The following is a 22,008-nucleotide window of genomic DNA, read 5'->3' on the forward strand; positions in this document are numbered from 1 at the left end:
GCTAGTTTACCTCACTACTAAGACATGACACTTCGGGGGTCTCTATAGCATACTCCGTTCGACAACCGTATTCAACAGTCTCTCCACTCTGGCTCCAGGGAACTCAAATGATTCCTTAGTCCAGTGTTAGCTCTGAAAATTGTTGGGCTTACTGCTCTCCAATAATTGTTCTTTCCTGGTCTTGCGGAGTTTCACAGAACATATTCACTGATTTTTATTCAGCTAAAGATGCAAGGGTGTGCCTATGCAGATTTCTGAAGCTTTTTCTCCATAAACTCCGCCTCATAAATTCCAACCAACTTGGCCTCGTCAAATTCCCTAAAAAAAAATCCCCATCTCATTTGTTTCTCTTCTCTCAGCTACAAAGGTCCGGAACTACCTGTCGTCCAATGTCTGAAAACAGTTGTTTCACCTACTTTGTTCAGTTTCGTAGTAACTCCAGACCTATTGCTTTTTCTTGTCCAGCAGTGGGCGTCTCAAACGCCTTATGGAAAAACGTAGATTGTTTTATAAATGCTATTCTCTATGGTTAAAATTCACCTCTCTCTCGGATACTTCTCGCTTACTTCTCAGGAGATGGTGATGGGTCATTTCTTCTGGCGGAATCTCTAGGGACTACAGCCCGAACTCTGGCGTCGCTTCAACCCCGCGCACGCAGCGTTCGGTTTCTCCCGCGCGCGCCACCCCCCCGCTTCGCTCCTCCCATCTCTCCTTCTACCCACCGCCCCCCACTGCCTTCCTCGGCGGAGGCGCTGGCGTTCCGCGCGCCGGCTCACCGCGCCTGCGCGGCGTGTGGACGCCTCACGCTCCCGGAAGTGGGAGGTGTCCATTCGAGTTTGTGTGGCCGCCGCCGCGGGAACGGTAGCCCGGTAATTTTTCAGCGGAGAAAGGTGAGGCTTTCGGGCTTGGCCGAGTGAGAGAGCGAGTGGTGGGCCCCAGCAGCTCTCTTCTTACGTGACACGCGGCATGGAGGATGAGCAGAGCCACCAGCCCGGCGGCGAGGCCGTGGCTCCCGCGCGGCGCGGCTCGCGGGGGTCGGCGTGCGGGGAGGAGGCGCAGCGCCCGAATTTCGAGGTGAGAATCCGCCCGCGCGCCCTTGTCTTCGAGGGTTTCCCTCAGGAACCTCAACCCGTGCGCCCTGGGGCCCCAGCCCTGGCCGCCTTCCCTGGCCCCAACTCCGGGAGCCTTTACTCGGGGGTGGTTGTCAGTAAGCCCCTTCTGGTCCCAGTTACTGTCTGGAAGTGAGTCAACAGCCCAGACGAGAAGTATGCGAACCGCGGTTTTATTAGCTCTGCGTGGGAACCCTGCTCTAAGCATTCTGGGCGCACGGTTACTGTTGTCATTCTCTGTAGCCCTAATCTGTAGCGGGTAGTTGATGTATTTAGAAATACCACCACAGCTCTAGCTATATCACTTCTTAAGACCTTTAAGCCCAGCTCCCAGGCTTGGCAAAAGGAGATTGTGCCTGTTAGCTGGAGCTTCGTCTCTGGTTTTCGCCTATTTACAGCTATCTCATATAAACGTAATGTATGACTGATAACCTTTAATGAGTTTGATAGCTCACCGATAGATCCTAGTTACAGTGGCAGAGTTGTAAAAACCGTCTTAAAACTTCTTTATTCATCTTCTTTGACACATACGATTATTGTTGACTGGCGCTGCAGAGTGCGAACGATCTAATACCCGAATTGGTCATTTTCTGTTAATAACATACAAATGCGGAGCACCTCATAGTGTGGGTACTTGCAGGAAGCTTCCTAGCTCTTGTTCTTTCCGTCTACAGCCCATTCCCCACATAGCAGGTAGAATGAACTTTTAGTAACATGAATCTGACCGGTTTTTCCCCTCCTGAGTCTTCAGTTTGCTGCCCACAGGACCTGGCTCCTTTCTCCATTGTTAACTGCACCTCGTACAACTCTTCCCTTTTGCTCTCAGTGCCCAGCATACTCGGTTTTATGGCGGATGATCTTTCTTGTTAAGGGTCTTTGTGTGCTTCCTTTGCTGTGCATGCTCTTCCCCTGGGTCTTTTGCATAGTTATCTGCTTCGCTTTATGATATTACTTTCAAAGAGGCCTCCATGTTCCTTCTGTCTAAAGAACCGCTCTTCTACCCCGCCATTCCTCTTCAGTTTGAGATACTGTCAATAACATCATCAAGTGAGTCGGTTTAAAAATAATTTTAAAAACTTTATTTTTAATGAGAGAAGTGTGATTGAATACACTTCATTAGATTTGGAAGTCTTACAACTTTGAGATACAGTGACTTAAGGCCTGAGTTTATGTTCCTAGTTGATGTTAGTGACTATCATATTTGTTAAAAACCTGTTGTTGGATGCTTTTAATAAACAATGATACAGTCTTTTTTTTCAGGCTCAAGTAAGCAAAATATTCTGTTGGATTTCAGCTAAGTAAATTTTCATTATTTTTGATGTCAACAAAATTGTTTTTGTAAACTAATAGGTGTTGCAATTTTATATTTTTAACCAAGTAGGTTCAAATTTCATCAGAATTCTTCTTTTGGAAGGATTGTAACCAAGTTTAATTCTGCTTCTAAGTTTGTTTGTTTTTTATGTGTAGATGCAAAGGCTTTTTTTTTTTTTAAATAGGTAATGAGCAGGTTTTCTTTTTTTTTTTGGCAATAAAATAATGGAAACACTTCCAAAACATCTATTTTCCAAATGTTCTTGCCACAGAAGAGGTTTCTCTTGATAAGCAGTTACTTGCTAAGTTATTGTTAAAACATATTTTCTTTCATCTTGAAACAAATAGGGTTTATTTAAAAAAAAAACCAGGGTCTTCACTGGTGGCGCAGTGGTTGAGAGTCCGCCTGTCGATGCAGGGGACACGGGTTCATGCCCCGGTCCGGGAGGATCCCACGTGCCGCGGAGCGGCTGGGCCCGTGAGCCATGGCCGCTGAGCCTGCGCGTCCGGAGCCTGTGCTCCGCAACGGAAGAGGCCACAACAGTGAGAGGCCCGCGTACCGCAAAAAACAAAAACAAAAAACTTTTAAGGATCAAGCTATTAATCCCTTTCTCATCACAGAAAATTATAGCAATTTTGGAATACCGTTTTGTAAAAGGAAATATGTAACTCATTTGTAAGTTCAATAGCACTTTTAAGTACTTTACCAGAAGATAGTCAGCCTCCATTTGGTATAAAAGATTTTCATGGTCAATTCCATATTGTAAAGATTCTCTCATTTGGGATAATATAAACCGTGCAACCATTTACTGGGACGTGAGAAAATTGCAAAATGTCACAGTATCATGAAGGTGAATATTCTCCCTTGTATGGTGGAGTCTGTTCCTACTTTCCTAATTGTATGGCCGGTACTTTGTGACATGTGACAGATGGACACAGACATTGGGGAGGGCACCATTATCAATCCATGTATTACTTAGTAAACTAATTTTGTGTTTTTGTAGATTAATAATACACACCGGGTTTTAAATATTTTCCTTCTGCTCCTTAGTGGGTTGTCTTAGTGGGTTTTCTTTGGAAACCATTAGTGTAGACCACAGTTTGTGAGGACTGGATCTTCACCATGTCCTAAACTTCACTGAAGGAAGAGGGCTAGGGTTGGACCCAGGAGAGGAAGCGGAACTTTCTTTATAGAAATAATGATTTGTAGCATATCTAGAAGAGGCCTAAGTGTTACTTGTGGGTAATATTTGTAGCTACAGTTCTAGATAAGAATTAAGCAAGTGAGTCAGAGGGAGGATTTAACCAAGGAGAAAATTTGCTTAAATGAGACATTTGTTTTGGTAGACAAACTGTTACTCGTTGTTGACCAATTTTAACCCAATTGAAGACGAAGCTTAAAATTCATTGTAAGTGTAAAGACAAGGATAAATCAGGAATCCTGATTAAATTCTAATGATAAAGTAGCCAGGCATTGTAAATTTAATGTAGTATTGAAAGCTAATTATTTTCTTATCTTAATCAAATATCCATGTAATAAAGTTTTTAAAACATTGGTCAACAAGGAACTTCAATATAATTATTCTTCAAGGGACTTGCCTGGTGGTGCAGTGTTTAAGAATCCAACTGCCAATGCAGGGGACACAGGTTCAAGCCCTGGTCCGGGAAGATCCCACATGTCACGGAGCAGCCAAGCCCGTGCGCCACAACTACTGAGCCTGCGCTCTAGAGCCCATGAGCCACAACTACTGAGCCTGCGTGCTGCAACTACTGAAGCTCGTGTGCCTAGAGCCCGTGCTCTGCAGCAGGGGAAGCCACCGCAGTGAGAAGCCCGCGCACCGCAACGAAGAGTAGCCCCCGCTTGCCGCAACTAGAGAAGGCCCACGCAAAGCAATGAAGACCCAATGCAGCCAAAAAAAAATAAATTAATAAAATTATTTAAAAAATTATTCTTCAATTTATGGACAGTTCATCCATTGGAATTCCTGTCCTCTTTCCTCAGAGGAGATGGGAGAGAGTAATTCTTAAGTATTCTAGCACAGTATCTGCTAAATGTGTGTTGCATTAAATTGAGAGCTAAGAGTGAGAAATAGTCCCTGAACCATCAGGATCAGTTCCAACTCAGGCACTGTGTCCTATCCACGGTTATCCCTCCTTAATCTGTCATTAAAGTTCACATGGGGACAATGTGGTAAGTTATAACTAAGTTAACAAGCTTTAGTGTGGATTGCTAGTAAATTCCAAAGTATTTTTGAAAATTCTGTAACATACCTAATATTTGTAACATTGCATGTGGAAAATAACTTGTAAATGAATCTTTGGAACTTAACATATTAGTAATTTGGGACTACCTGTGGTGTGATTAGAATCAAATTATGTCTTAACATGGATTTTCATTTAAGAAAGGAGGAAAGGTTTATAATATAGTAAGTATAGTTCTCCTGAATAACTGATATATGTGTAACTTTTGGAAATTGCATGTTTTGGAACTGAATTTATTTCCTTCTTTGCCTTGGGTACTAGCAAGCTTTGAATCAGATTTCTGGTCCCTTTAATTTTTATATTGGCCAATTTCTGTTAACTTTGTGAAACGAAGTCAGGTTAAAAAATTCTCAGGAAGGCACTGATGTATACATGCATAATGTTGTAAAAGTTAACTTAAAAATTGGTTCATTTGTAAATTTTAGAATACTGCTTGTGAAGAGGTCTGACCTACAGTCTGTGATGGTAATTAGTAAAGTTACCATTTATTAATAGCCATGCTGGGTATGGTGTCAGGAACCTGATATACTTGATCTCATTTAATCCTTATAATAATCTCTCCCAAATACTGTTTATCATTAGCAATACCAAATACCATTTGAGACAGTTATTATTATACCTTAGTTTATAGATAAGGAAACTGAAGATCAGAGTAATAAGTAATTACCCAAGGTTATGCTACTATTAAACAATCAGCTGGCTCTGTACTGAGGTTGCTCTGACTCCCAAAACCAGTGCTCTTTTTACTTAGCTTCATTTCCTGTAAGGAACCTCGTGACTGAGAAGAGAGCAGGGTAAATCATATTGGAAACACATCCTCCTTCTTCCTAAGCACTTTTTATTGAACATATTAGCACAAAGAGCCCTTAGGAGTTTGAATATTTAAGATGTTTGTACTAATTATAAACTATATATATATATATATATATGTATTTTTTTGGTGTGTGGTAGAAAAAGCAGCGATGGAGACTTGATGGCCAAGAAACAAAAGGATCTAAGTTCATTACCTCCAGTGCAAGTGATTTCAGTGACCCAGTTTACAAAGAGATTGCTATTACGAATGGTTGCATTAATAGAATGAGTAAGGAAGAGCTCAGAGCCAAACTTTCAGAATTCAAGCTTGAAACCAGGTAATTAAAAATAACTTTTTAAAATTTTAAAAGTAGTACATGTTCATCTAGAAAATCTTGAAAACACTGAAAAATATCTGTAATCCTATTATGAAGAGATAACCATTACTAACAATTCAAATAACAGCTATAATTTACATTCTTATCCATGAATCTTTGTGTGACGCTGATTATTTCTGTCAGTCTTTTAGACAGTAGAGTAGTATTGCTGAGTTAAAGTTGATGAACGTTTTGATCATCTACCAGAAGTGTATAGGAGTATCTATCATTTTATACTGAGTATGTTTAAAAAATTATTTTAGTTGATCATTTGGTTGATAGATAATTATAACTTATTAACGAGATTGAGTATTTTTCCTTTTTCTTGTTCATTTGTATTATTTTTATAAAGAAGATTTCTTCGAAACCAGGTAATTAAAAAAAAACAACTTTCACCTACTAGGAAGTATTTTTTCTTCTGTTTTAGTTTCTAAAAATATGCAGTATGATAGTAAGTGTTATGTTTAATTGTATATTGAATGAGAAAATAATGCAGCTTAGCCAGCTCAAGAGTGTGTACGTGTGCATGTGTGTGTATCTTCAATGAGATGTATACATACTTAAGTTTTAATAACTTTTTGTGAAACAAATCACTTTATTTTGACTTGGGGCATGGGGCAGGAATGACCTTTGGGATACAGGAAAACATGTAGCTTCTTGATACACAAGAGAATTGCCAGGCATTTAGAAAAAAATAACTACAGGTAATAGAGGAAAACTTATTGTTTTGAGGTCCCCCTGAATCCTTATTCTCTTATAAGCAGTATTCTTCCTCTTTGCTTTAAAGTAGAGCTTCACTGCTTTTCAAAAGAGCACACATGTATTTTTTCCCCCTTCTCGATTGTCTACTCCATAATTTGTGAAGAAGATTTTTACCTCCTTTCCCCCTGACTTTTTCTATTCTGGGAATACAACGTGTAGCCTACTTAAGATTTTCTGGGCAAAATGTGTGTTCTTCCCAGGTGTGAAGATCAGTTGCTCACTCCTGACTTATATGGGAGCTAGAGAGATCAAATGTATGTTTATGCATTTAGTCAACAAACACTGAATTGTAAGTACTTTACTAGGTAATAATGTTATAAAGGTAAAACAGATCTACTCCCTATTTTGGAAATCTCAGTCTTTTAGGAAAATACACAAACCAATAATCACAATACAGAATGACCAGAGCTGTATCGAAGGTCTGGCCAAGTGCAGCATGAGAATGCGGAAGAGTCTGTCTCAGGGATTCAGAAGTGACATTTGAATTGACTTAAAACAGAAAAGGGAGGGGGAGGGTATTTGGGGTGAAAAGAAATCAAAACTCCTAATTTCTGTTTGTATATTTTCTGCTACATGATCTTGCTTTTTCTTTGTACAACCAAAGCTATGGAACAGGAAAGCATGCCCCATTTTCGGGACATGGCCTGTATTGTGTTTTGTCTGCAGTGTGCAGCGTACTGTGGGGAGGGGGAGCATCTGAAGAAGATGACGAAATGATAGGTCGTAGCCTAGTGGTGAAGGAACTCTGTGCTAAAGTCTGCATTTTACCTGTAAGCAGAAGGGGGCCACTGAAATATTTCAGCAGGAAGGTGGTGCTAGTGCTTAGCTCTCGAGCAAGGTGAAGAATGAAGAGGAGGGCTGTGATAGGGGAGACGTGTGCCAGAGTCCAGGAAGCTAATGGGAGCCCCACCGGAGAGAATTCAGGAGAACCAGATTCTGTGTGTTTCTCTGAGTTGGAATTGGCAGAAATGGTGATTGTTTGGATGTGGAGGGGCAAGGGAGATGTTAAAGATAAAGTTTTCTCTCTGGAGTAACTGGTTGGTTATGTGTTTATGTTGCCATTAGGTTTGCAGACAGCCTTTTAGTAAATAACGTTTCACCTTTAGTAAACTATAGTTTCTTCCAAAAAAGAAAGAAAGAAAGAAAAGAAATTAAGACAAAGCAATCCAAAGCTGTCCCATGACACAGAGGTCACGCACAATACCTTAATATGAAAGGAGTTGAGGGTTTCCTTCCTAGGTTTTGGTAGTCTGGAAAATCTCAAGCAAATAAACATATTAACACATTTTGTCTTAAAACAACTTGCTGGTTAATTATCAGGATTTTTCATGGATAAGATTCATTTTTAGTGGTAGTTTAGAAAGGAAAACAAAAGGTTAGAAACATTTTTTCTAACGGTCACTAATTGGTGACGGGGCCAAAATGCCCTCCTTGTCACTTCCCATTAGTTACAGTTTTTAGATCCTCTTATTTTTACTACCATTTTGAATCTACAAGCCTTACAGGACTCAGCCAAGTAACAGTGAAGGAAGTCTAAGTAATGGTTGCGACTTTTGATTTTTTGAAGTAATATATACTGTTTGACGAATGAATGTGACCGCCTTTACCCACCATTGTCATAAATTTAGAACAACTTTGCCCCACCTCCCTTTTGTGGAACGTATATTTTTAAAATACCTGTAAAACAGAAATCGCCTGAATCCAATTCTACCCATGGTAAATGAAGAAATCTAATTGCAATTAAGATTCTACTGACTATGACAGTGTTCTTCTGGGCATGGTTTATTCTAGGGTCTCCTAAATTAGTTTTCCTAGTTAAATAGCTAAGAGACATTCAACTTTATATACTACTAGGCTCATAATGCTTTCAAATTCATGTGGATTTTTTTAGTTGTCTAACTTACAAAAGCCAAAAGAAAGGAAAGAGAGAGCATACTATGTTCAATTTTCCTGAATTTTCATTCTCTGAAATTTGTGTTTGTTCAGCAGAATAATTCAGTATTAATTTCGGGTTTTGTGTCATGTATGTCATCTTATTATATAAGGCAACAGGGGTGTGTAGGTAGTGTATGCTGACAAAGGTTATGGTTTGAAACACCAATATATATTTTATATATCGTACTAGAAAAATGAAAACGTACGTGTGAATTAAAATATTGATGCTGTATGAAACGTTCTGTTTTAATTAGTTCTTTGCTAAATTAGCTTTGCTTTCTTTACATTTATTTTGGCTAACATTTGCTAAATTATGCTGGGATAATGCTGTCAGTGTTCAACCCAGTGCCAGCAGGTAAGAGTTCAGATTCTTGCCTGTAAAATTCACCTAAGCATTAATTTTATTCTTATTTTCCTTAGAGGTGTAAAGGATGTACTAAAGAAGAGACTGAAAAACTATTATAAGAAGCAGAAGCTGATGTTGAAAGAGGGCAATTGTGCTGACAGTTACTACGACTACATTTGTGTTATTGACTTCGAAGCCACTTGTGAAGAGGGTAACCCACCTGAGTTCATACATGAAATAATTGAATTTCCTGTTGTTTTACTGAATACTCATACCTTAGAAATAGTAAGTGAATTGTTTTAATTTTATTTTTAGCAGCAGCTATTCTGGGGTTGGCTACTAAGGTCCCATTTGCTATTTCAGCTAGAATTAGAATTCTAAAGAGGGGGTGTTTGCTCTTGCTGCATACTTAATAGATGGGCTATAATAAAATAATTTCAGGGTCTGCTCCTCTCCTTTTCCAGTAGCTAAAACAAATAAACAAACAAAAAACAAAAAAAACTGATGCCTGGTCCTTGTCCCAGAGATTCTGATTTAGTTGTTCCGTGGGGCCCCTGGCATTAGCTTTTTTTTTAAAGCTTCTCAGTTGGTATGCAGTCAGGGTTGAGAACCACTGTGGTAGACTAATGTATACTCAGATCTATAAAAATGATAAGGTATAGAAATTACCTTTCAACTTAAAACTAGTTAGCTTTCTGGTGAAAAGTTTATGGGGGAAACAACTCTTGTAACCTTGGCTTCTAAGCCATATAACATATTTGCTTTAGATACTCATCGTCAGTGCATTGTTAGTTTAGGAACTCAGCAGGATCCCTCCAAATTAATACTGTTTGCCTTGTAAATCCTGAACAAGGATTGTAACAGCTCATCTACCCAGAAGTACCACGTCCGTGGTATCCCCAGTTGCCACCAACACACTGGGAGTACAAAACGGCTTTTGGTGCATTAAAATGCGTACAGTTTTTTCTTTCTGTTGTTTGAAGCCTCTTTTAGTTATAGTCTTAATCAGCCCATTTATATAATTTCCTTGTCCAAAGCAGATTAAAGGTCAGTAAATTAAAAAAAAATGACAGCTATGAAGGCAAATCATCTTGCATAACTCACTAGATCTTACTTCCTCTCTGTCACTCAAGGACATGGCTCTAGACCTTCTCGTCCCTCATTTAGACATGAATGATTCATTGCTTTCTACTATATCGTTCCCATCACATACAAACTTGTTATTTTTCACACCATAAAAAGCCTTCACTTGATCCCACTCCCTGCCAGCTACCCCGTGTCTTTGTTCCTCTACAGCAGGTTTTTGTAAAAGTTACATACGCTTCTGTCTGTTTCCTCCCATTCTCTGTTAAACCCATACCACTTGTAGGTTTAATTTATGTATTCCAGCCCATCACTCCACTAAAATCACTCCTCAGTGTCATTTTTGACCTTTACCTAAGTCCTGGTGGAATTGACCACTGTCTCCTTCAAGTGACTGCCAGAACCCCTCATTCTCCTGCATTTTCGCCAGCCTCACTGGGTTCCCCTTCACAGTTTCCTTCGCTGGTTGCTCCTTCTCTTCCCAACTTCCTAATATAGGATGCTGTAGGTTCAATCCCAGGTCCTCTTCTCTATATAGATCCTCTCCCTTAATGATCTCGTCTATCATCTTGTTCCATAGCTTTTAGAAACTACATGCTGATGTCTTCCAAATACATATCTCCAATCTCGTCCTCTGTCCCAAATCCAGACTGTTACTTACGATCTCTACTTGGACATCTAAACAGACATCTTAACGTGTCCCAAATTTACCCGCAACCTGTTTTATCTTCAGCCTCCCTAGCTTGAGGGCTAGCAACTCTCTCTTTCTAATTGCTCAGTCCAGAAAGCTTGGAGTCATCCTTAACTCCTGTTTCTCTCACATCACACATCCAGGCCATCAGTGACTTGTTTGCTCTGCCTTCAAAATATATCCAGAACCCAGCCACTTAACCACACTACTATGACTGTAGTCTGAGTCCCACTGATTTCTTGTCTGGATTTGCTGCTTTTGTTCATCATTTAACCAGTCTCTGTTTCTATCCTTATTCCCTGCAGCCAGTTCTCAACCTAGTGACCAGAGTGATCCTTATAATATATAAGTCAGAGCATTTCACTCCTCTGCTCACGACTCTTTTATGGCTCCCCATTTAACTCAGAGTAAAAGTCATATTCCTTATGTGATCTGGCTTCTTGTTACCTCTGATTGTACCATATTGACCTGCTTGCTGTTTCTCAGAAATTCCAGGCATGCTCCACCCCCTCACCTCCCAGAGCTTTAGCTCAAATTCCTTTCCTGCAGAGATCTTGCTGCTAATTCCCTTCCTCCCTCCTTTCCTCCTTTCCTTCCTTCCTTCCGGGCATTCCTTAACTCTTGCCTTCTAAATAAAGTCTAACTGGTTCTCTGTGCAATAGTGTAGCTTGAATACCCCACAGACCCAATGTTTCTGATCCCTCTTATCTACTCTACTTTTTAAGAACCCTCATCACCTTTTAACTTACTATGTAATTTATTTAAGTGATTATTAAATACTTGGTCAATGAATGCATAGTCCTCTGGTATCATTCTGTTGAAAGTATTAAATAGCAAATACAATTTTATTAATGTCATACTTTGTAGTACCTGCTTACAATGGTAAGGGAAGTTGCAGCATATTTTTTTTTAAGATTTTCATTTAAAATTATGAAACAAAATGCTGATATTTAAAAGGATAGACTTCATTTATCTATGAAATTCAATTAAGTAGAATTTTTCCTTTTGCAGTATGTCTGGTAAGTAAAGAACATCTATAACTTTTGAAGTTCAAATGTTCTTTGCTCTTCTTTTACTCTTTTATAATTGTTAGTAACTTGATAATTCATCTGCTTAATACACTAGTGTGTAAAAAGAATTTTATAAACATGATTTTTCTTAATTTTTTAATCTTCTACTATAAGTAATATTCTTTGTCTTTTTCTCCATAGCTACCTAGTATTAATAATTGCTGCTGATAAATCTTTAGGCTTTGAAATTGTCCTTAATTTTTAACAAGTGACTTAGTGTGATCTGGTTTAGGGAGGCAGCATTGGGCCAGAGGAAAAAATGCTTAGAGACCTGAGCCCGATGATAACCATGCCGTCCTTACTGAGTTCACAAAGTTGTTGTGAGCATAAAATATGAAGGCAATCATGAAAGCTTCTTGAAGAGGTTAAACATTGCTAAAATAATTAGTAGTATTATTGCCCTTTAAATGACTACATATCATATAGTTAAATTTTGTTTATTCAGAATTCAGTTTAGTGGAATCTTAATATAAAAATAAGGACTAGTCAGGAGTAAATGGGAGAGCAGGAATCCAAACTAATTTATTTGTAACTACTCACTGGCATTTCTTCAACATACTACGTTATTTAAAAAGCTCTTAATATCTTGAACTAGAGGTTGTGTTAATAGGCTTTACAGTTTCAAAATATTATAAACAAAATCATTGATATTTTGCTCCTCTGGTTAAACTTTGGCTTGAAGACTTGCTTTCAGGTACTTGTTCTATCTTAAACTTTTTTAAACTATGAAGCATAATTTTTTAATTAAAAAATTAGAGTACTTTGGGAATAGGGCATTATCCTTAAATTGTTAAAACTCTAGACAGGTCTGTGCCTTGAGCCATCTATAAGATTACAGCCTTATGTGGCTGACGTAGTCACGTTATGTATCGTGTATCTTAAGTCATAGAAAATACTTCAAAATACTTTAACTTGCTGTCCTTCCCTTGTAGGAAGATACGTTTCAGCAGTATGTGAGACCAGAGATTAACACACAGCTTTCTGACTTCTGCATCAATCTAACTGGAATTACTCAGGTTATAATTCTGTGTTCCTTTTTCTAGAGTTTGAAAGAAGTTTTGAAATTAGGGATTTATTTCATAGTTTAAAAAAATTATTGTTGTAAATAATTAAATGTGATACTTTCCTAGCTTGGTAAAGATCTTTTGTATTGTAATATTTAAAAAATAGAAAAGCACATTTTACAGCTGGTAAGTTTTTTTTAGCCTTTCCTTTTAAGGAGTTGTAATCATTTCATTTGTATGGAACATTAGTGAAGGAAATGTTAGTTACCATGTTGAACTTGGAGATGAAGTTTTAAAATGTATCTGTTACAACCTGATTTTATATATAGCTTAATTTTTTTTAGGCCTCTGATTTTTGGTTGTATTCTAATGTGGTAGGCCCTTTGTTGATTTATTTAGTTCCTTTATTCATTCATTCAACAAATATTTGAGGGCCTGCTATAATATTCAATATTGGCCAAGCTACGGTGGATACAAAGATGGTCAAGGCAATCTCTCTCCTCAGCTCACTTAACAATCTGTAAGTTGGGGACAGACAGAAAAAAACACTGGTCACAGTATGGTTAGGAAGACTGACAGTCAGTGTTTCATTAGGGTGTCATGGGCATCTGTAGAAAGACCTCCTTCTGACAGAGGGAAGGGAGGGCTGTCCTGGGCAAAACTCAAGTTGGTGAACTTGGGCCGAGTCAATGATAGGTAAATAGGTGGGAAAGAATGACTGGGCAGGCATTTCAGGTGTGAAGGGCAAAACTGTAAGTGGTTCGGGATGGTTCAGGTGTATTATGGGCTAGTGAGAAAATGGTCGCAAATAAAGCTGAAGTGATAGAGGCGAGCTAGATCATGAAGGGTCTTGTGTGTCTTTTTGTCTGGAAGACCTTGGGGAGTGTTTGGAGGGTTTTAAGTATGCGAGTGATGTGATGGATCATTCAGATGTGTAATATGTTCTGGATGTGAGCTTCGAGATAGGGAAACCAGTGTAGAGGGCTGTGGTTTTCAGCTGAGGAGAGATTTCCCTTTTCTCCCCTCTGGAGAAGCAGTAAGCCACTAGATTGAGGCCTGAAAAAAGAGAACCCCTGAGGATGATCTTAAATCTTAATCTGGGGAGGGTTTTATACTTCAGTTGAAAGCAGTCCCTAATACTTGGCTATAAACAATTTTTAACTGTCTTAAAAATGGAATTTTAGGTGAATCTTAGCCTAGGAAACCATGAAGAGTTTAAAAGATCATAGTTAAGCCTTTCTCCTACTGTTTCTTTCCCTCCAGTGTTTGTTTCTGGGTAGGACTACATGTAACTACCCAGATTTTTATATATTTTACTTTCATATCCTCAGGATCAGGTAGACAAAGCGGATACCTTCCCTCAGGTACTGAAAAAAGTCATTGACTGGATGAAATTGAAGGAATTAGGAACAAAGTATAAATATTCCATATTAACAGATGGGTAAGTATTAAGGAAATTTATCTTTTTTAATCTACTTTTTAAGATTAAAGATGTCCTAACTCATCCAACTTTTAGAATAACCACAAAAAATATTATTTACTAAAGGAGTCCCCACAACAGACAGTAGCTTTTCTTTTACATTCTTATTCCTGGTTAAATTTTAAGTCCTAGATGTCAGAGAGAGGAGGGAAAGCAGAGATAACAGTCTGATCCAGTGCTAGAAGAAGATTAAATATTAATGTATAAAACTTAAATGACTTTACTGAAACGCTGTTTTTATCAGGACACTTCCTTGCTCAAGAAAGTCCAGACTCTTCAGTCTGGCTTTCAAGGCTCTGTTGTCTAATCCCACCCTGCCCATGTAGCCTAATCCTCCTGCCGTTTTTCTTTTTTAATCCAGTCAGGCTGGCCCATGAACCACACGGTTTATCCTTCCTCTCTGTACCCGTACAGCTTTCCTCTCTGCTGGAAGGTTCTCTTCCTTGACTCTTCTTTATTATTACCCAGAGCCTACCTCATATTTTATTTTGGACACTACAACTCACATTGACCTTTTTCTTGAAGCCTTACAGCCTCTGATATGTCCCATTCATGTTGGCATCTGACTAAATACTCTGATGTCTAAACTTCATGTGTGTAAGACTTAGGTTTGCAAGGAGATCAGAGCAAGGATTTTTTGCTACTTGGTAGTCTTTCATATTGCTTACTATAGTGCTGAGCTCAAAATTATGCTCCAGAAGCATTAGTTAAATGAAAAGCCAAGTGGGGAGATGAGAGAGATTAAAACAGGATTAACAGCATTGTGCTGAGCCACCTCCTATACCCTATGCTATTAAGGTTGAAGAAGAAAGTCCTAATGAACTTGTTTCAAATTATGGACAAAAGCTGAGGTGTCACCTAAGTGAATGGTTTAGAGGCCCTCAGGTGCAATAGGAGAAGAGCATTGAATTTAGGCCTATCATAATTGTGCTTAAAAATGGAAGTTTGGGAAAATGTTGATGGGCCTCTTTAGAAACCTGTTCCTGATTTTCAACATGAATGAGCAGTGTTCGTGCTAAAGTACACAGGTGTTTCTGTCATAACGTGGTGTGTGCAATTCTGTAAAAAACCTCACATTGTGGGACAGATCATTCAAAATCTGTGCAATTTTGTAACCAGAGGACTAACAAAAACAATAATTGATACCCCCAGAAATAATTTGGACAGCCCAGGCAAGCTTCCCGGGGTCTGTAGAAGGCACCTCAGAGGATGTTACAAAGGCACAGAAGCCAGAGGATTGTGGGGGCAGGTGCTTGTTTTTAATTTTCTTAAAAGTACTCCTGTTGCTGGCACAGCGGCCGAGTTGAGAGCTTTTTCTTCCCTGCTGAAGGTTATAATTTCTACTGCTGCAATTCTGACTCCCTTTGCCAAGGAAAAACCACATATGAGGCAACATAACTTCTACATGATACAGCCAGGATTCTCCTACTTAACTACATAGGTTGATTCGTGTTGTAGAAACATGCTGTGGCAGAGCAAATTGCATTCTAACTACTTGATATCAGCTACGTTTGTTTCTCTCAAGTATTTTGTTCATTTGTTTGTGTTTTTTGTTTTATTTCAAAGCATACATACCCTCAAGGAACTTCCTAATGTGATAAACTTGGCATTAAAAGTAAGCTGAGCGGTTATTTTAGAGTTGTAAAAAAAAAAAACTCAACAAGATAGAGGTGTGCCTAGGTAATCTGAACCATAAAAATGGTCAAGATGAGCCCAATAAGAATTAGACAGTTTGTCAAAAAAAATTTAATATATCCAACTTCCACTTTGCTTTTTTTTTTTTTTTTTTTTTTAAATTTTTTTTGCGGTACGCGGGCCTCTCACTGTTGTGGCCTCTCCCGTTGTGGAGCACAGGCTCTGGACGCGCAGGCTCAGCGGCCATGGCTTACGGGCCCAGCCGCTCCGCGGTATGTGGGATCTTCCCAGACCCGGGCACGAACTCATGTCCCCCTGCATCAGCAGGCGGACTCTCAACCACTGCGCCACCAGGGAAGCCTCCCACTTTGCTTTTTAAAGTTTGTTCTTGAATTATTATTTTGGAGGAAGAGAAGTTAATTTTCTAAGCTTGATGTTACGTGTGAATATAAGAAAGGTGATGTCTAAATAAAAACAAATAGAATGACTTAAAATCCTCATTTTTAAGAATGGTATAGCATTTATTTAATCCAGATTTTTTTCCTCTTTTGATTTAAGTTCATGGGATATGAGTAAGTTCCTGAACATTCAGTGCCAGCTAAGCAGGCTCAGATATCCACCTTTTGCCAAAAAGTGGATCAATATTCGAAAGTCATATGGAAACTTTTACAAGGTAAGATTTCTATATTGATTATACTGCTCTTGATAAATTTATTATATTTTGCATGTACATAAAGTTATGATTTACTAGGTACTTTTCACAGAAAAAGGTCATATAATTAGTTGTTATTCTTCAGATTCCAAATAGTTATGTTCATGTGAGTTTAGAAAAATAAGCTATATTCCTCACTCAGCCTGTTACTTAAATAGGGTAACTATATATGTATGATCTTCAGTAACAGAGGTTTGAAACTGTAGGGGTATTCAATATATGGATTGTTTGTGGAACAAATGCTCCCCACTGATTTTTCATTCTAATTTTATCAAAGTTAATATGTGTGTGTAGCGTAAATTTTTAAAAATAATATTGCAAGTCTCATAACAAATGGCAGTCTTCCACCATGGCCCTCACCAGTACTGGTTCCTATTCTCCCAAACACTTTTAACTTTTTAAAGTTGTTTCTTCTCATATTAACTTTCCTGTTTCCGGATTATATATTTATGCTATTTCTTGAATTTTCAGTCTGAGGTATCTATTGAGTTCCTGCAATGCAAAGTGAAGGTTCAGCACCATTAAACAGCTACCATTCATTTTTCCCCAGATTTAATAATTGACTTCTTTAGTTGTTTTCTTATGCTGTTACTCTCCATTCAAACTGTAAATCACTTTTCAGTACTCAAAACACTCAGGTGGTGTGTCAATTTTTCTTTTTTCTTTTTTTTCCTTTTTTACCTTGGAGACTAGCTTTCTGGAACCTTTAATCCTGTTCTAATCTGAGCTGTTCTTCAGGCTTCTTCAAAAATCATCCTAGAAGATTTCCTTTGCTTCTCTATCACATGTTAGATCTTGGGTCATCTTTTTCCCTTTACAACCACATTTTGGTGAAGCACATCCTTTCCTGAGAAAAGGTGCTTTTCTCTCAAAACATTTTTTTTTGTTTTTTTGTTTAGCATTTTAAAATTGAGAACTATGTGTACAGAAAAGTGGATTTTGACAGATTGTTTTTAGAGTGAAATCCCTTGTAAATTCCACCCACTTAACCCTCTTCCTTCCTCCTAGAGCTCCTGTAATCCATACTTTCATGGGGATAATTTTCTTGTTTTTCCTTACAGCTTTATTTTTTAATTATTATTTTTATACATCTTTATTGGAGTATAATTGCTTCACAATGCTGTGTTAGTTTCTGTTGTACAGCAAAGTCAATCAGCCATATGCATACATATGTCCCCATATCCCCTCCCTCTTGAGCCTCCCTCCCACCCTTCCTTATAGCTTTAATATTTATATGTTGATCTTTATAGCATATGGTTTAGTTTTGCCTGGTTTTGAAAATGATATAATTAGCATCATACTGGCTGTATTGTTTATTTTGCTTTTTTCCTCAACATTATATTTGAGATTTATCCTTCTTGTGTATATAGCTGAAGTTCATTTATTTTACTGCTGTGTAGTATTCCATTGTGTTGGTTTATCTACTTTGGGTAGTTTTTGGTTTGGGGCTTTTTATGAACAGTGGTGCTATAAACATTCCTGTGCATATCTTCTGGTGCCTTGCATGCTCATTTCTCCAGAGTATAAGCCTAGGAGTTGAATTGCTGGGTTATAGAATATGTACCACATTGAGATTACTTGATAATGCAAAAATTGTTTTCCAAAGTGGTTGTACCAGTTGGCACTCTCACAAGAAGAGTGTGTGATTTACTATTGCTCCACGTCTTTGCCAGCATCTCGTATTGCCAGTCATTTAAAATGTTTGTAAGTGTGGTGGATGTGTGATGACATCTCATTGAGGTTCTGATTTGCATTTGCCTAATTACTCATGCAACTGAGCTCCTTTTCCTATGTTATTAGTCATTTGGATTTCTTTCCTTTGATTATATTTGGTAAATATTTTTTCCTTTTTTGTGGATTTTTCACTAATTTTGTGATTTCTTAAAAAAAGTTGGTTATGAAAAATTACAAACATATACAAAAGTAGACAGATAACAATGAACTCTCATGACTCAGTTTCAACAGTTATTAACTCATGACCAACCTTGTTTCATCTATAACCATACCCACTTTACCTTTTCCTTATTATTTTGAAGAAGATCTTAAACATTATTTCATTTGCTTTGTAAACATTTCATTATGTAACCCCCAAAAGATGACTCTTTTAGAAAACATAACCACCACACCATTATCACACCTAAAAAAATTAACAGTAATTCCTTAATGTTATCAAATCATCATAAATATCATAAATATTTTGTTTTCTTTTACCCTTTGTGTGTTGAATGAGGATCAGTTGGGTGACATTTGCAGTTGGGTGACATGTCTCGTAAGTTTAAAATTTTTTAAAATTATTTTTTAAAATAAATTTTATTTATTTTGGGTGCGTTGGGTCTTCGTTGCTGTGTGGGGGCTTTCTCTAGTTGCGGTGAGCAGGCTTCTCATTGCAGTTGCCTCTCTTGTTGCGGGGCATGGGCTCTAGGCATGTGGGCTTCAGTAGTTGTGGTGCGTGGGCTTCAGTAGTTGTGGCTTGCGGGCTCTAGAGCCCAGGCTCAGTGGTTGTGGCGCATGGGCTTAGTTGCTCCGCGGCATGTGGGAACCTCCCGGACCAGGGCTCGAGCTTATGTTCCCCGCACTGGCAGGCAGATTCTTAACCACTGCGCCACCAGCGAAGCCCTAAGTTTTTAAATTTATAAATTCCTTTCCCGTCTCCTTTCTCCTTTTAGCAGTTGTTTCCCCCCCCCCCCCAACATGAGCCATTTGTCCTATAGTTTCCCATAGTCTGGATTTTGCTTGTTGTATCCTGTGATATAGTTGCAAATGTGCCTCTGTCCTCTGAATTTCATATAAATTTGTAGGGGCTGATCAGCTTTAGATTCTTTTCATGCTACAACTCCCAGGTGGTAATGCTTTCTTATGTAAGGGGTCTTTCTCCAACCTTTAACTTAGAGGAATAATTTACTTATTCTAAGGATAATTATTAACAATTACTAAAACCATAGAAGAATTTTCAGGTCTGCATAAAAACATCTACAGCTCATAGTACATTAGAGTGATCAGAAAGTTTTAGATACGTTAAGGCAGAATTGCCAGTGCTTTTTTGAGTAGAGAATTACATTTTTCTGTGGATCTGTTTATATTGGTCAGTTTCTTAGGCTGCTCTTTTCTGGGTGGTTTCCCCCCTTTGTACTAGATACCAATTATAATGCTGATTAGTAGTGTAAGTTGAGGAAACTTACATTTTCCTTTTTAAAAATTTTCTTCTCCTCTTCCCATTTGTATATTACATTCCTTGGAGAAATGTCTATTCAAGTTCTTTAAATCAAGTTGTTTGCTTTTTTTGTTGTTGAGTTTTAGGAATTCTTTGTATATTCTAGATGGTAATCCCTTTCCATGTATGTGATTTGCAAATATTTTCTTCCATTCTGTGGGCCGCCTTTTCACTCTCTTGATAGTGTCCTTTGATAGATAAAAGTTATAAACTTTGTCAGTCAAGTAAAATAATACATTACAGAAAAATACCATGCCAAAAAACTGGTTTGGGTTAAATTTAGATGTTCAAAACAACGCATTTCCTTTCATAAATTATTTGTTAAGTTATAAAACTGCAAACTTTTTAGATGTTTTAAGGATTCCATCTGTTTATATGTTTTTTTTTTTTTTTTTTTTTTTTTTTTTTTTTTGCGGTACGCAGGCCTCTCACTGTTGTGGCCTCTCCCGTTGCGGAGCAACAAGCTCCGGACGCGCAGGCTTAGCGGCCATGGCTCACGGGCACAGCCGCTCCACGGCATGTGGGATCTTCCCAGACCGGGGCATGAACCCGTGTCCCCTGCATCGGCAGGCGGACTCTCAACCACTGCACCACCAGGAAAGCCCTATATGTATTTTTATCTAAAACTCTAAGATCATTTTTTTAAAGCTCTGAAGGTTTATTTATTTGCTTCATTTGACCCGAGAGTATTTGCCCTTTGCCTAACTTTATTTAGCTATTACTGTTCATTTTCAGCTTATTTTTCCACTTCACTATGACTTATAGAATACTAAAGAATTACTTACTGAGCTGTTTATTTTTCAGGTTCCTAGAAGCCAAACCAAGCTGACAATAATGCTTGAAAAACTCGGAATGGATTACGATGGGCGGCCTCACAGTGGTCTTGATGACTCTAAGAACATCGCCCGAATAGCAGTTAGAATGCTGCAGGATGGGTGTGAACTCCGGGTTAATGAGAAGATGCATGCAGGGCAGCTAATGAGTGTGTCCTCTTCACTACCAATAGAGGGCACTCCAGCGCCACAAATGCCGCATTCCAGAAAATAACAGCATTTTTGCGCTTTTGCCCGTGGATCATTCACTCTAACTGGAGCTGCTACAAAGAGGTAGCAGATGAATACTTATTGAATTAGTCCTGCAGTGCAAAATTTAAGCACCTTAATCATTTAAAATCTTGTTACAGTTATAGATATATGCATATGTATGTGAACAGATTCTGTGGGGAGGGCATATTGAATTCTTTGTTGAATTCTTTGTCACCAGCACTTTTGATATGAGCAGTATTTGTTACACAGTAACAGTTCCTGCTTAGAACTGAATTTTATAATTTAAGGTGTCCAAGATGTGTTCCTTTTGGTTTTAAAATACAGAGGTTTATTGGCTCCCCCCTTGAATGTCATACCTTATTGATGTTAAAATATATAATGTGTTTCTACATTAACACATCATTAGATCAGATCATTTCTTAAAATGCAGAAAAGATTGGAAAGGTGGGCCTTATCTAGCCTTTGGGTTTTAAGAATGTCAGTGTCCTTTTGATTTTTGAAATGTATATGTGAAGGTCAGTTGTGAGTGGTGAATTTCATAAAGTACTTGGTACACATATCTGCCTTTGTTTTTTTTTTAATTTATAATTGGAAGATTCATGATAGATTATAGGGTCTGATTAAAAATTCAGTTACTAATGAGGTTAATGGAAATTCAAAAGAAAATACCATTTAAAGGAATATAAGGGCTACAGCTTGAACTTTATAATACATAGATAAATCATTGGGATTTTTTGGATTCGGTTTTTTGGTTCCCCTCCCCCTTGTGACATATATCTATCTGTCTTGTTTCTTAAGTCTAAGAGACCATGCTTTGAATTAGATTTAAAATTAAAGGTCACCACTTAATTTTGCATTTGTATTCAACATTATGAGTGAGGTTAGTAAAGTCGAATAATGCTTTCTACCATATCTTACATTTCTATTACTAAAAACTGATTTTACACAGTGACCACTAAATGTTGAATAGTTAATTCTTAACTAATACTAAAAACAAAAATGTGTTTATGGAGTTGAGAAAGTAAAACTCTCCTTATCTAGAAGCTAAAAATACATGTTTTCAGAATTGGATTTCCCCCTATAGCTTTCCTAGAACAATTTCATTAACATTGTTTGCTTCTTTTCGTTTACTTCCTAATAGTAATTGTGATGCTACTTTATTTTAATGATTTATACATTATA

General features: G+C 38.0%; 1 protein-coding gene across 1 annotated transcript; it reads left to right on the forward strand.

The window, feature by feature from the left end:
• Window positions 1-966: 966 nt before the first annotated feature.
• On the forward strand, window positions 967-21,456 carry ERI1 (exoribonuclease 1; the record flags this gene model as incomplete). The annotated part of the gene is made up of 7 exons (XM_082680571.1): window positions 967-1,074; window positions 5,634-5,812; window positions 8,969-9,179; window positions 12,671-12,754; window positions 14,074-14,183; window positions 16,416-16,530; window positions 20,585-21,456. 7 exons carry the CDS (start codon window positions 967-969, stop codon window positions 20,825-20,827), a joined length of 1,050 nt encoding a protein of 349 aa, XP_082536697.1. The 3' UTR covers window positions 20,828-21,456.
• Window positions 21,457-22,008: the final 552 nt, after the last annotated feature.

Source organism: Grampus griseus (genome assembly GCF_964374135.1).
Source record: "Grampus griseus genome assembly, chromosome: 21".
Taxonomy (NCBI): Eukaryota; Metazoa; Chordata; class Mammalia; order Artiodactyla; family Delphinidae; genus Grampus; species Grampus griseus.